This window comes from Chanodichthys erythropterus, chromosome 4, assembly GCF_024489055.1.
Source record: "Chanodichthys erythropterus isolate Z2021 chromosome 4, ASM2448905v1, whole genome shotgun sequence".
Classification (NCBI taxonomy): Eukaryota; Metazoa; Chordata; class Actinopteri; order Cypriniformes; family Xenocyprididae; genus Chanodichthys; species Chanodichthys erythropterus.
In genome coordinates this window covers 8,422,989-8,435,682 of record NC_090224.1, presented here as the reverse complement: position 1 = coordinate 8,435,682, position 12,694 = coordinate 8,422,989, and the positions used below count along the sequence as shown (strand labels likewise).

The following is a 12,694-nucleotide window of genomic DNA, read 5'->3' as shown; positions in this document are numbered from 1 at the left end:
TATTATCGGTTTTATAGCCTACTCCTTTCTCTCTTTGTAAATTTTCCTGCACTATTTTTTATTAATGCTTTGACAATATTATATCCTACAGTATGTTATGTAAAATAATTATGACTATTAAGTACCTCAATTTCATTTTCAGCTATCAAAGTGCTTGAATGCTTTTAGAAATAACATTCTTACTTCATAGTCGTATCGGCACAGATCTTCTAATCTTTATCAGTAATGCAATTAGTTCTTTGTTTGGTGTGTGTAGCCTATATATCACCTTCCTAGTGGCTTTAATTAAGCAAAAAAGCTTTCACAGCATTATTCCGTCCTTCTTGTGAGAGACATTTAATATTGCACTATGGAGAGTATTTTTGCATGCTGACTTTAACACCCCATATTTTCCGTTTCATTGGAACATCGCAGGTGATGCAGATGTGATCGTCCTCGTGATGGTGCTCCACTGGCATTAAGAGCGAGAGCGCTCGTGACACTGAGTGACAGCAGCGGCAGTGGGTTTGCCCGCTCTCCCCTATATGGCTGTGGATGGAGCGCTATGCTAATATCGGCAGGACAGGAGAAGCACCGCTCCGCTGCCTGCTGTCAGTGGTGGCTTTCGGAGTCTAGGCAGGCTCTTCTACAGCCATGGCCGAAGGTGGTGAAGGGGAAGATGAGGTTCAGTTCTTACGAACTGTAAGTAAAAACACCGTTCTTTCTTTTGCAAATGAAATTTTTTTGCGCATTCTTGATGATTAATTACGATAAGACAGTGTAATGCTGAGACATCAAAATGTTGGCTCGTACGCCGGGATTAAAGCAACGCTGTTGGGCTTTTCTCAATGGTTAATTGATTTATTTTCCGTCCTTACGCATATATAATAGCAAGGTGTCATATTAGCAGCTATTTACAGTATTATTCCTTTTTTTTGGAACTTGAGTCAGGTGCGAGTTTGCTCTCGCGACGCACCTGTAGTCAACGCGCGTGAATGGGAATTCAATGAGCATCAGGCAGGTGCAAGGACAAATGATGTTTATGCGACTTTAATTTTAGCGATAGTAAGATATGCGCGTATGCCTAAGAAGAAATAAATATGTTTTTTTTTTTGCTTTGTTGTGATTGTCTAGAGAGGAGTTACTGTGCGCGCGAGTAGTAAATAAATCCAGTTGCCGCTCGTGCACTGATTGTCGAGCTTAATTCTGCAGTATTTTTCGCTCCATAAAGAAGTGCTCTGTTTGTGTGTTATCCCGCATGCGATTACATTTGATACGATCCTCTCACCTTCTTTAGGACTTGTCTATTTCTGTGGTTCGACGCAGATTGGTTACATAGATGCCATGGCGCATGGCAGTTACCTGTGTAAACGATATGATTGGATAGGACACCATGGTGTGAATTACTGTCTCACTTTAATAGTTTAATAGTTTTGAAAATAAAGAGGTGGTGAGTAGAGGTGCCTTGAGGACTGCTTAGAATATTTTAAATGTTGTTACATGATAAACTCATATACACTCATAAGGGGTCCAATCAGCATTTTCTTCTTTATTGTGATTTTTCTGCACTAAAACTGTTTAGGCAAAAGAGATCATCCTCCAGTTTCACAGACAAAGCATAAGCTAGTCCTAGACTAAAATGCATGTTTGAGCTGTTTAAACTAAAAGCAACTTGTAGCTACTGACATATCTTAAAATATGGCAGTGCCATTGTTTTATCTCAAGATGCTCACCAGTAATGCTTTTTTTCAAATGTATGTTTATAAAAGTTACTTAAATATCCTAATTGAACTAAGGCCTAATCCTGGTTTAGGCTAAGCCCTGTCTGTGAAATCGGGCCTTTAAATCACAAAGATCCCAAATTTGGTGGGGTAGTCACAAATCCCTCAAACTACTCAGGCATACGAGTACTGTAGGTGTGTCCCATTTTGTGTACTGTACTTCTGAACTATTCTACGGCATTTTTCAGTATAGCATTTTCACATTTAATAAGATTGATTTGAGATGACACTGCCTTTCTAAAATGCACACCCTCTGTGTAAATTGTGTATAGTGTAATGAACAGTGGATAGTACATCGTTTGCGATGCAATTAATGATTTGTTTTTCCATTTATAATTTTTTTTAAAGAAGTTTTGAATATTCTGAAAAATCTACTTTTCAATTTCAGTGGCTGATATCTTAAACTGTGAACTGCTGATCATTATGAAATTTGGCATATTCATATAAGGTGTCTAGATGAGGCATTGTGCCAACTGTTGTGGTAATCATCTTCAAGGCTAAGCTAATTTATATTTTTGCAAATAACACTAGAATCCTTCCATTCTACATTTATGCATACATATATATAAAAAAACTGTTGGTGCCCCAGTTAGTATTTTATTATAAAGTGTGTAAAATATGTTGTGTTGAGTTATCGTTTTGATGAATTTGTATTGTTGATCATTTTAATATGCATATGCAACATCGATCAAATCCATCACACCAATTTATTACAGTCTGTTATAGCATCTTGCATGAGGCAGGTGTGTGACATCTCACTTTCCTGTTAAAGCGTTAAAGTGAGAACTCTGGCAGTGAAGGTTACAATCTCACTAAATAGGGGACATTAATGCACCCTAGACATCTGTGAAAGGTGCCCCAATTCTGTCTTTGATGTTGGTTGGCTGAGCACAAAATAGCAGTTGCATGGTTTTCACACTCCAATTGCTGGTCATTTTATATGCATCAGGATGTTTTTCATTCTCAGCTTCTTTTTGGGAGCAAATAGTTTGGACAGTCAATCAAGGCAATTTACTCTGGACGTCAATAATGTGCAGCAAATAGTCTGGTTAAAGGTGCTAAAGAGGATGTTTTGTTTTATACATTTTTGCAATATTACTTGAAACTGTCTTTACTAACTGATTAAAGACTATTTATTAGGTGCACTGAAAGGAATAATATTAATATACATCATCTGTGCACGAGGTAGGGCCTTAAAAACATCAGCCAATCGTTTACACGATCATCACATAAACGATTGGCCCTCTGGCTTGTCAATCACTGACGTGATGTTCCTTGTGAGAGACGAGCGCGGCTGCGCGCTCCAGTGACTTTCCACACTCCACAGGCGCTGCATGCAATGTTTTTGTCAGGAGACAGGAATAACAACTGCAGATTATGAGTTACCTGCGGTGAGTCCGACATAATGAATCCACTAACACATCACAGCGAATGCCGGTGTTAAACACTCGTGTTCCAATACTCATGCACGAGTTTTGAGAGGCGTTCTCTCGAAATGAGCTGTGAACGAGGGGGGCTGTTCTTACGCATGTGCTCATTTAAAAAACTCACTAACAGTCTTTGGTTTCTCAGTCGTTGAAAAGATCCTCTGTAGCACCTTTAAGCTTATAATAAATAAGTGGAGAGTAATTGCTCAGGGGAAAACATTATCACTGTAAATATAAATAGTAAAAAAACAATCAATTAAACAAAAACTGTTTCATTGTGCCTCCACAGGTTACCCAAACTCAGATGTTCTCTTTAGAGAAATGGCAAGAAATTCATTGTCCAATGTGCAGTGTTGGTCAAATGAGATTTGACAATGTTGTTTGGGCACACTTCTATAAATCCAGATGTAAGGTTCGCCAGTACAGTAGCACTGAGCTTATTTGGAGTTTATGCTGTTCTGGAAGCCTTCTGCATTCCAGGGTTTAAATTTAGCCTCTTAAAAGTTAATACTTCCACTGCACATACGCACACAGTTCTCAGGCTCCAGCTCTATAGGTCATTGCATCAGCTAGCTTAACAGGCCTGGCCACTGCTGTTTCATTACTGTTTTTATTTGCACAGTATCATATTTTAAAGTCAACAACTACCACAACATGTGCTAAGATATTAAAAAAATACTGCAAGGTGTACTGTAAACCTGGATTAGTATGGCATATTCTCAACTTACTACACGGTGCACTGGAATACTTGATTCTGATTGGTCAGTCGTGGCATGGAGTGGTCGAATAAAGTATACATTTGACCGTTCTCCAGATCAGCATATTATTCCACATACTCTTTCTGCAACTACAGTAAAAACGGCCTTGGAAAACTTCAGTATTAATAAATTCATGTTAATTTGTCAGCATTTGATGCCAAACGCATCATTTTTTGAGAGCTCCAGGGCTTTTCGTGAAAAACTACAGATTATACTTCCACATTTTTGCACCTCCGCCCATGGATAGTCGGATTGACAGAGGGTTATTAACAGAACAGTTATTGTAAGAGTAGATTCACTGAAAATCATTTCGTACTTTACTCTTTAAACAGCATTATTGCTAATTATTGTAAAAATGAACACTATGGCAACAGCTTTCTTACCTGTGACAGCATCTTGCTTCGGGGGTTTATTTCAGTTTTTACATGCCATCGCGTGAAACCTGAAATATTTTCTGTATAAAACACAGTTGCCGTTTTTTGTTTAACCACAAATTTAGCACAAATGTTCCTCCATTTCTTTTCTTTAAATAAGTTTTGTTTTAGGAAACACCTCCTAGAGATAACCTTTTAATTTACACTAGTACATTTGCAGAACACCAGACTGTTTTGACAGCTCTTAGTGTGTATCTTTGATCAGCAATTGAGGTGGATATTTGAAAGCATTTTGTGCTTATCTGTTTTAACTATTCCACCCTCACCGAGATCGTGCTGAGTGTTGATAGCTTCGGCGACTATGAGTAATGAGAGGCACCCAGGTAAAAGGTAAACCACAGTGCTTTGGGGCACAGATGAAATCCGCAGTATGTGAATTGAATTGTGTGTGTGTGTGTGTGTGACTCTGTGGTTTTTGTATAAGGCTGCTGATGAGTGACTCGTCTGCGGTCTATGAGCTTCATGTGGCAGCCTCAGCTCATTGAGCTTCCTTAAGATTTAATTAAACCCAGACTGATGTCACTGCAGTGCTGATGACAACACAAGTGCTGAGGCTTAAAAGTGTTTGCGTGTGTTTACTGTACCAACATTTGTAAAGCATGTTTATTTTATAATTTATCTGACAGGATTCCATCGGACTGGTGTATACGTTGAGCTCGTTAACTGTTATAAAATCCACTTCAGGCAATTAGCTTATACCAGGATTACACAAGAATTCTTGTCTCAGCAAAGTCAGCACATATGTGGCATAGCTTTTGCTTGTCTGACACACGGGCCTCAAAGCAGCGAGACGGCCTTGGGGGCCCTGGAGCTGACAGCTTACTCAAGAGCATTACAGCATTGCTCAGAGGGAGTACCCAAGCAAGATCTTAATAGGAAAGTCATAGCTATAAATGAATATTCTGTCATTATTTATTCAACTCTATGTCTTTGCAAACACTTATGACTTTCTTTTTTCCCATGGATTACAAAAAGATGTTTTTTTTTTTTTTTTAAGTAATGCTTTGATTCAATAAGGATGCATTAAATTGATCAAAAGTGAGGTAAAGACATTTAGAATGTTACACACACACACAAAAAAAATCAATGTCAAATAAGTGCTGTTCTTTTGAAATTTCTGTTCTTCAAAGAATCCTGAAAAAATTTATCAAAGTTTTCTACAGAAATATTAATCAGCAACTGTTTCAGCAATGATGATGATAATAATAATAATAATAATAATAAGAAGAAATGTTTCTTGAATTCAACATCATATTAGAATGATCATGTGACATTGAAGACTGGAGTAATGACTGCTGAAAAGCTTTGTCATCACAGGAATAAATTACATTTTAAAATATATTAAAACAGAAAACAGTTTTTCATTATAATAATATTTCACAATATTACATTTTTACTGTAAATGCAGCCATGTTGAGCATTAAAACTTCAAAAACATTTAAAAAATCTTACTAACTCCAACCTTTTTAGCAGTAGTGTCTAATAAACGTGAATGAGTACTGGAGCTGTCAAGCTGTCAAAAAGTACCATAAAGATATTATAAATGTAGTCCATAAGACCTGTGTGCAATATTTCAACTATTCTGAAACCATATGATAACTTTGTGTGCGGAACAGATGAAATTTAAGTTGTTATTTTTGAAAATCTTGACATCTGCCCTAGTTTTCTATGGCATGTTCATGAGAGAAGTAGCGGTATCCAATTTGGAAATGAATCTTTTGAATCAGAACTTTTTCAGTTGACAGTCTGTTCACAAAACCAGTCTGAATGATTAGTTCACAAAATAAAATTGATTAGTTGTTAATTTCACAAACTTCATGATCCAGCTGCATAATGGTAGCAAGTGAAGGAAATATTTTATGTGAATAATGATTCAAATTTTGTTTAATTTGCCACATAAAGTAATTTGACTTCATGATACTTAAAATAAAATGCACAAGTCTGATGGACTACTTTTTTGATATTTTATGAGGATTGCAATTGTATGGAAAAAGCATACAGTATATTATTAAAAAAAGATTTTGGGATTATTTTGGTTTGGAACAACATGAGAGTGAGTAAATGATGATATTTTTGGTATCTTTCCCAGTGCATCAATTGCTCCTCCAGCCATAAATGGTGTACTCAGAGTTCACGGATCAAACCTCATCTCATGCACTAGTATTTTATCCACATGCAGAGATATCTCTGTCTACCGGCAGTCTGTCTGAATTCATTTGTTAGTGTAGATGGAGCTCACTCAGGCATGCATGCAAGCCACTTTCTATTGCGTGTGAGGTTATTTTTCCCAGCAGTCCGCATGCTAAGCCCAGGCTAGCCCAGGCTGCTCAGTAATACAATTTGTAATTTGGCTGTAGTGGAAGACACAGTACTTGCTGTCTGTGAACCTCTCGATCTCAGACACTCTGAAGCTTGTTTCCCTGACCCAATCACAATTTTAGCAGCGCTCTCAGACTCCTTTAAACATCACAGCATGTCTTCTGCTGTGTCAGTCAAGGAAACATCTCTGTAAGGATGCTTGACAGCACTGGTGAAAAGGGTTTTGCATTTTTAATCGATTTTCTATGAATGCCCTCTTGTTGTGTTGCACCTTTTCTTCTGAACTTCGGTCTTATGTGAAGGAAGCTGGATTTTCTGTGTATCCAGCCTCTTTAGTTATGTTGTGTGATTACGTCTGCTAGAGAATAAAGAGTGAAAAATAATCACATCAGCTGCATTAATTGCGCAAAACAACTCTATTTTTGATTAATTAATAAACTCTTTGAGCGTGTCTCTACAGTGAAATCAGTTTAAAGTGTGAAAAGACATTAAATTAGAATCATTCATCCATAGTTAGACATGGATTTAATACAGCACAAAGCAAATATTGAGCACAGTGCTACTGCATCAGCGTTTCTCAGTCTCAGATAGCCAGGGGGTCTGTGGAAAATTTCTGAATTGAGAAATAATAATTTCACTACTAAGAACATGACAAGTAATATGATTAGAGTGCATAGTGACAGTTCATTTTTGGGGTTCTCAGAGTATACTTTCCATTTATTTTCTCCATCCAATTATTTTGTAAACAGTTTTAAACCTTAAACAGAGCCAAAAAAACGTATAAATCACATCATAAAATATTACAGAACTACTGACTTTCACCAAATTATAATATTGATATTGAATAATAAGAAAAATAAGATTTTTTTTTTTTTGAGCACTAAATGATCATTTTGATTTCTAATTGATTTCTAAAGGATCTTGTGAGAGATATTTTACAATAGAAAACAGTTATTTTAAATTGTAATAATATTACTGTTTTTACTGAATATGTGATCAAATAAATTTAGCCTTGGTGAACATAAGAGAAAACATCATACGGACCCCAAACTTTTGAATGGCAATGTATCAAAATGAAGGACTGCAAAGTTGAATGATTTATTTTTCCATGGTTACAACTTCTCCGATTGATAAATTTTGTTTTATGTTTGTTGGTAGTGTAATGCTTCAATAGTAATTTGACAATGATGAAATTAAAGGGTTAGTTCACCCAAAAATGAAAATTATGTCATTACTCACCATTCGAAGCGTTGAAGATTTACAAATCTTTTTTTCGAATCAGTGGTTCAGAGCGACAAAATCACGTGATCATAAGTGTTTCGAAATTTCAATAGTTCACGTGACTTTGGCAGTTTGATATGCGCTCCGAACCACTGATTCGAAACAAAAGATTCATAAAGCTTTAAAAGCATGAAGCAGTGTTTTGAAATCACCCATCACTAGATATAGAGTAAAGTTGCTATTTTGTTTATTTTTTGGCGCACAAAAAGTATTCTTGTCGCTTTATAATATTAAGGTCACTCCACTGTAGTCACGTGAACTTTTTTAAATATATCTTTAGTACCTTTCTGGGTATTGAAAAAGGAAATGATCTTTCTGGCAATGCAGGTGTAATGATGGGACAACAGAATGGGGATCCATTTGCAGCTTTTATTAAGATAATGACAAATGCAGACAAGGGCAGAGGCAAAGACATAAACAGGGACAGGCAATGGTTGAGGCAGGCAGCAGACAAACAGTCGAGATACAGGCAGAGATCAGGGCAGGCAGCAGAGAATCACAGGAGATAAACAGTCCAAACGGCAACAGAACAACAATCCACAGGAAAACGCTCAGAAATGATCACCGGGGCAAATCAAGACTTCGCAATGTGTGAATGCGTGTGTGTGGCTTAAATAGTGTGAGTGTGATGTGGTGCAGGTGCCTGTGCAATCAGTCCCAGGAATGAGGGCCTATGGGAAACGTAGTCCGAATGAGTCAATATTCAGGTGATGGCTCCCTCCAGTGGTGCGAAGGAGGAGGCGCGGGAGCCACATTCGTGAAGGCAGGGTTCAGTGAGCCATCGGATTTTATCATAAAATATCTTAATTTGTGTTCTGAAGATGAACGAAGATCTTACAGGTGTGGAAAGTCATGAGGGTGAATAATAAATGACATAATTTTCATTTTTTGGGTGGACTAAATTTAAAACATGAATTAAAAAAATGTAAAAAACACAATTGGCTATTGGCATCTCCTGAAGGTGGGTCTGTGAACAGTCCCACATAATTTAGAGAAACTCTTCGTGCATATTTTTTTCTTTCTCTCAGTTCAAGGACAAAATTTCTCTCTTTTAGAGCATTATTTAAGGACTCTGCAACTTAACTGGATGCAGATATGGAGGTGATAAAGATGTGAGCTCATTCAACCATCTCATTAAGCTGTCACATTCAGGGGCGTGAGCCACCTGCTTGGTGAAGTGCAGTAGCTGTCAGTGAATTTGAGTTATTTAAGGAATAAGAGTTCAGCTGAGCTGTGAAAAACACAAAGATCAATCTCTTCAGACCCTCACTTTAGGTGAGAGCATCATGAATTGCTCAAATTTACTCTATATTGTTTTTTTTTTTTTTAATATATATTGAAATGTTGACAGTGGAATCTGAAGTCTAAACAACATTGAAAATCTGGGAACAGAATGTTTTTTTGTTGTAAAAAATATTTTAGATACTTTTAGGAAAAACATTTCAGAATTCTTTTTGGCAAAAATGAATTAGAAGCCTCAAATCACAAATCAACGAAGCATATGAACAATCTTTTTAACTCAAATTGTTATGCTGATAATATAAAAAAATGCATTCAAGTAGAAAACTTTGAAGAAAAATGTATTTTTGCATAGTCTTCTGAACTGCATTGTACATACAATGATTTATGTTTTTGGAGACACCGAAACCTCATCTTTCCAAGTGGTGCGCACCGCAGATCCAAATGATGTCCCCCCCTAATGGGCGGAGCTTGACCTAGCGGGTGGAGTTATGTTTAGCGACCCATTGCATCCAGTGAGGGTGAGCTGGACATCAAGCCCCGCCCATTGGCTCTGCAGTGATCAGCCTGTCCATCTTTCAGATGACTGAACAATTCTACAGTGTTCGAGACGGTGGCTGACTGAGCATGTGCGCACATTTCAAAATAGCATTGTGGGAGGGGCGATGCTGTGTATTCACCTTTTCTCAAGTTCATGTCAGTCGCAGGGCTGGGTGGGTTGCAAGCATTTATTTGGCACCAGAGCACATCAGGACCTCTCGGGTTACAGCCGCTGAAGTCTTCAGGCCACACACCCACACCTGTTCATGTCCTTAAAGACACACACTGAGTATGATGGAGGAGGGGGGTGGGGGGACCTGTATTCCTCTGCTGCACCTGTGTTTAAACTCAGAAGCATGATGGCTTGAATAGGGTTGGTCTGTCCATAAGGTGCTGAGTGGGTTGGCAGATGGTCCAGGAAGTCAGGCGTATGGAATATGGATGCATAACAGGGAGTTTGGAGAGTTCTGGTTCTTGCCCTTGTGATTTGGAGCAGACGCACCCCACCCCCAGCATCCTTAAACACGCAGCACCCCTATAGATAGACTGTGACTCTGCCCCTTAGCTGTTTTGCAGATGGCTTTGCAGCTTTCCCCTGGATCACTTTGCTGCAGATTCACCAGATTCCTTGGCAGGGGATCTAGGTGGGACCTAAGAAAGGGAAGATCTCCTCTTTTAGATAAAGACCTCTCTACTGCATTAGGCAGAGAACGCTGTATTGTAAATAGATACTTGCATACATCTGCATAGGTACAGCATCTGTCTTATACTAATGCTGTTTATCAGAATGAGCTTTCACTGCCAAAAGTCGAAAATAAAATATTTAAGTAAATAGAATAAATATAGAAATACTCAAAGCACAGATAAATGTAACATATGTACAGAAATCTTCTACAGATTCTTCTACATTATGATTTTATTTGCATATGAGATGTGTTGCACAGTGGTATTATTGCACATGATATTATGCAGAGTGGTAAAGGAATAGAAAATTGCTTAACCCTCATGTTCTTACAATCCTGAATGACATTATTTCTTCTGTGGAACACAAAAGAATATATTTTAAACAATGTTTCAATTGTTTTTCTCTATACAATAAAAGTCAGTGGGATCCATAACAACACTGGACCTCACTAACTTTTATTGTATAAAAAAAAAAAAAAAAAAAAAAATTCAGAACCATAACAATAATAGTATCTCAAGGGGCTTATCAGTTTTGCTCAAACAGGAGTTAACACACTACCGTTCAAAAGATTGGGGTCGTTATGATGCTTTTTAAGAAGTCGAGTCAGCTCAGCAGCCTTGATCGATCTATAGACAATTGTTTATATTGTTTAAAGACATACAGGATTGATCATTTGATTTGTCAGTAGAAAGGCAAACAGTGAAAATATTTTTTCAGTTTATAATCAGGGGCTAAATTGGATCGGAATGTTTTGGAAATTGCTTTAGATCCAGTACATGCATTTCATCTCCATTCAGAAAGTATACTTGGTCCAAACAAATTTCCATAGAATATCAATTTGCCCCATACCTCAGACACCAAATATGCTCCTGGGCCTGCTCTCAAATACAGTGAAATCACAAAATAAAATGCGCCCCCAAGTATGATAAGTATAAGCTGATATGCAGTAGCAATTTTCAGTTTATCCATATATGTGTGAGTTTCATTTCTGAACTTAACAAAACTGCCAGCATACACTACCATTCAAAAGATTTTTTAATGTGAAGTCTCTTATGCTCAACAAGGTTGCATTTATTTGATCAAAATACAATAAAAAGAGTAATATTGTGAATATTATTACAATTCAAAATAACTGTTTTCTATTCTAATATATTTTGAAATGTATTTTATTCCTATGATGGCAAAGCCATATTCCAGTCCTCAGTGATCCTCACATGATCCTTCAGAAATCATTCTAATATGCTGATTTGGTTCTCAAGAATCATTTCTTATTATTGTCAATGTTGTGCTGCTTAATATTTTTGTGAAAACCAAGATATATATTTTTTTCAGGATTCTTTGATTTGATTTTGTTACATTAAAATTGTCTTTATGGTCACATTTGATCAGTTGAATGCATCCTTGCTGAATAAAAGTATACATTTCTTTAAAAAATGGGCTAATTGTGGAAAACTAAGCCATTTGTTTACATCAAATGTAATTATGAATTATGTTACTAGGCGTTCCCACTGCTTTACTGTCAGAGTAACAGAGTTCCTCTTGTCATTCTTCAGTTTTAGTTTGGCGTTTGACAGCCCACTTAAATTAGCATAACTCAAGCCCTAATATTATTATTCCAGAATGATGGAAATTCCTGCTAGCTAGGCATTCTGATTCTGATGAATGAAATATAAAGAAAATGAACTTCCATGCTGCGACTGTGTGAAAGAATTGTTACTGTTCTGATGGTGTTCATCAGAACCATGGCAACCATCATCTAGGATTAATGTGATACGTGAGTTGGCACACAAGAAAAGCACCAGGTAGGAAACAAATGAGACAGAAATCAATATATTCATCCTGAGAGACAATGAGGATGTACAGAGATTCATTGTGGATTCTAATGACATAAGAGTCTCCACTCTTCTTCCTTTCCTCCACTGACAGTTTTGAGATAATTTAGCTGTAGTTACATCAATAACATTTATTTAAACATTTACTTGTTTATGACTTGACATGATATGTCTTTCAATTACATTTCTTTTTCAGGGACTTGAGAAGTTGTTTTTAAATGTTTTTTTTTTTTTTTTCCATTTTAATATGATATTAATATGGGATGTAATTCCCTTCAGAAAGTGTAAAATATAATGGTTATGTTTGGTTTGGTTTTATCGCCATTGTGTTTGGTTTTTCCTGCCTGCCTGTCTGTGTTCCTAGTTAGTCTCCTTAGTTGTTAATTAGCTCTACATCTGTTCTGTTTTACCTTGATTAC

General features: G+C 36.9%; 1 protein-coding gene across 5 annotated transcripts in view; it reads left to right on the top strand.

The window, feature by feature from the left end:
* Positions 1-547: 547 nt before the first annotated feature.
* The window catches only part of ryr3 (ryanodine receptor 3), a 99,536-nt gene continuing 87,389 nt past the window's right edge, over positions 548-12,694 (top strand). For all 5 annotated transcript variants that reach the window (XM_067383945.1, XM_067383946.1, XM_067383944.1 and 2 more), the window contains exon 1: positions 548-681. In XM_067383945.1, coding sequence (XP_067240046.1) covers positions 634-681 — 48 coding nt within the window. In that variant the 5' untranslated portion in view covers positions 548-633. The remainder of the gene's footprint in view (positions 682-12,694) is intronic.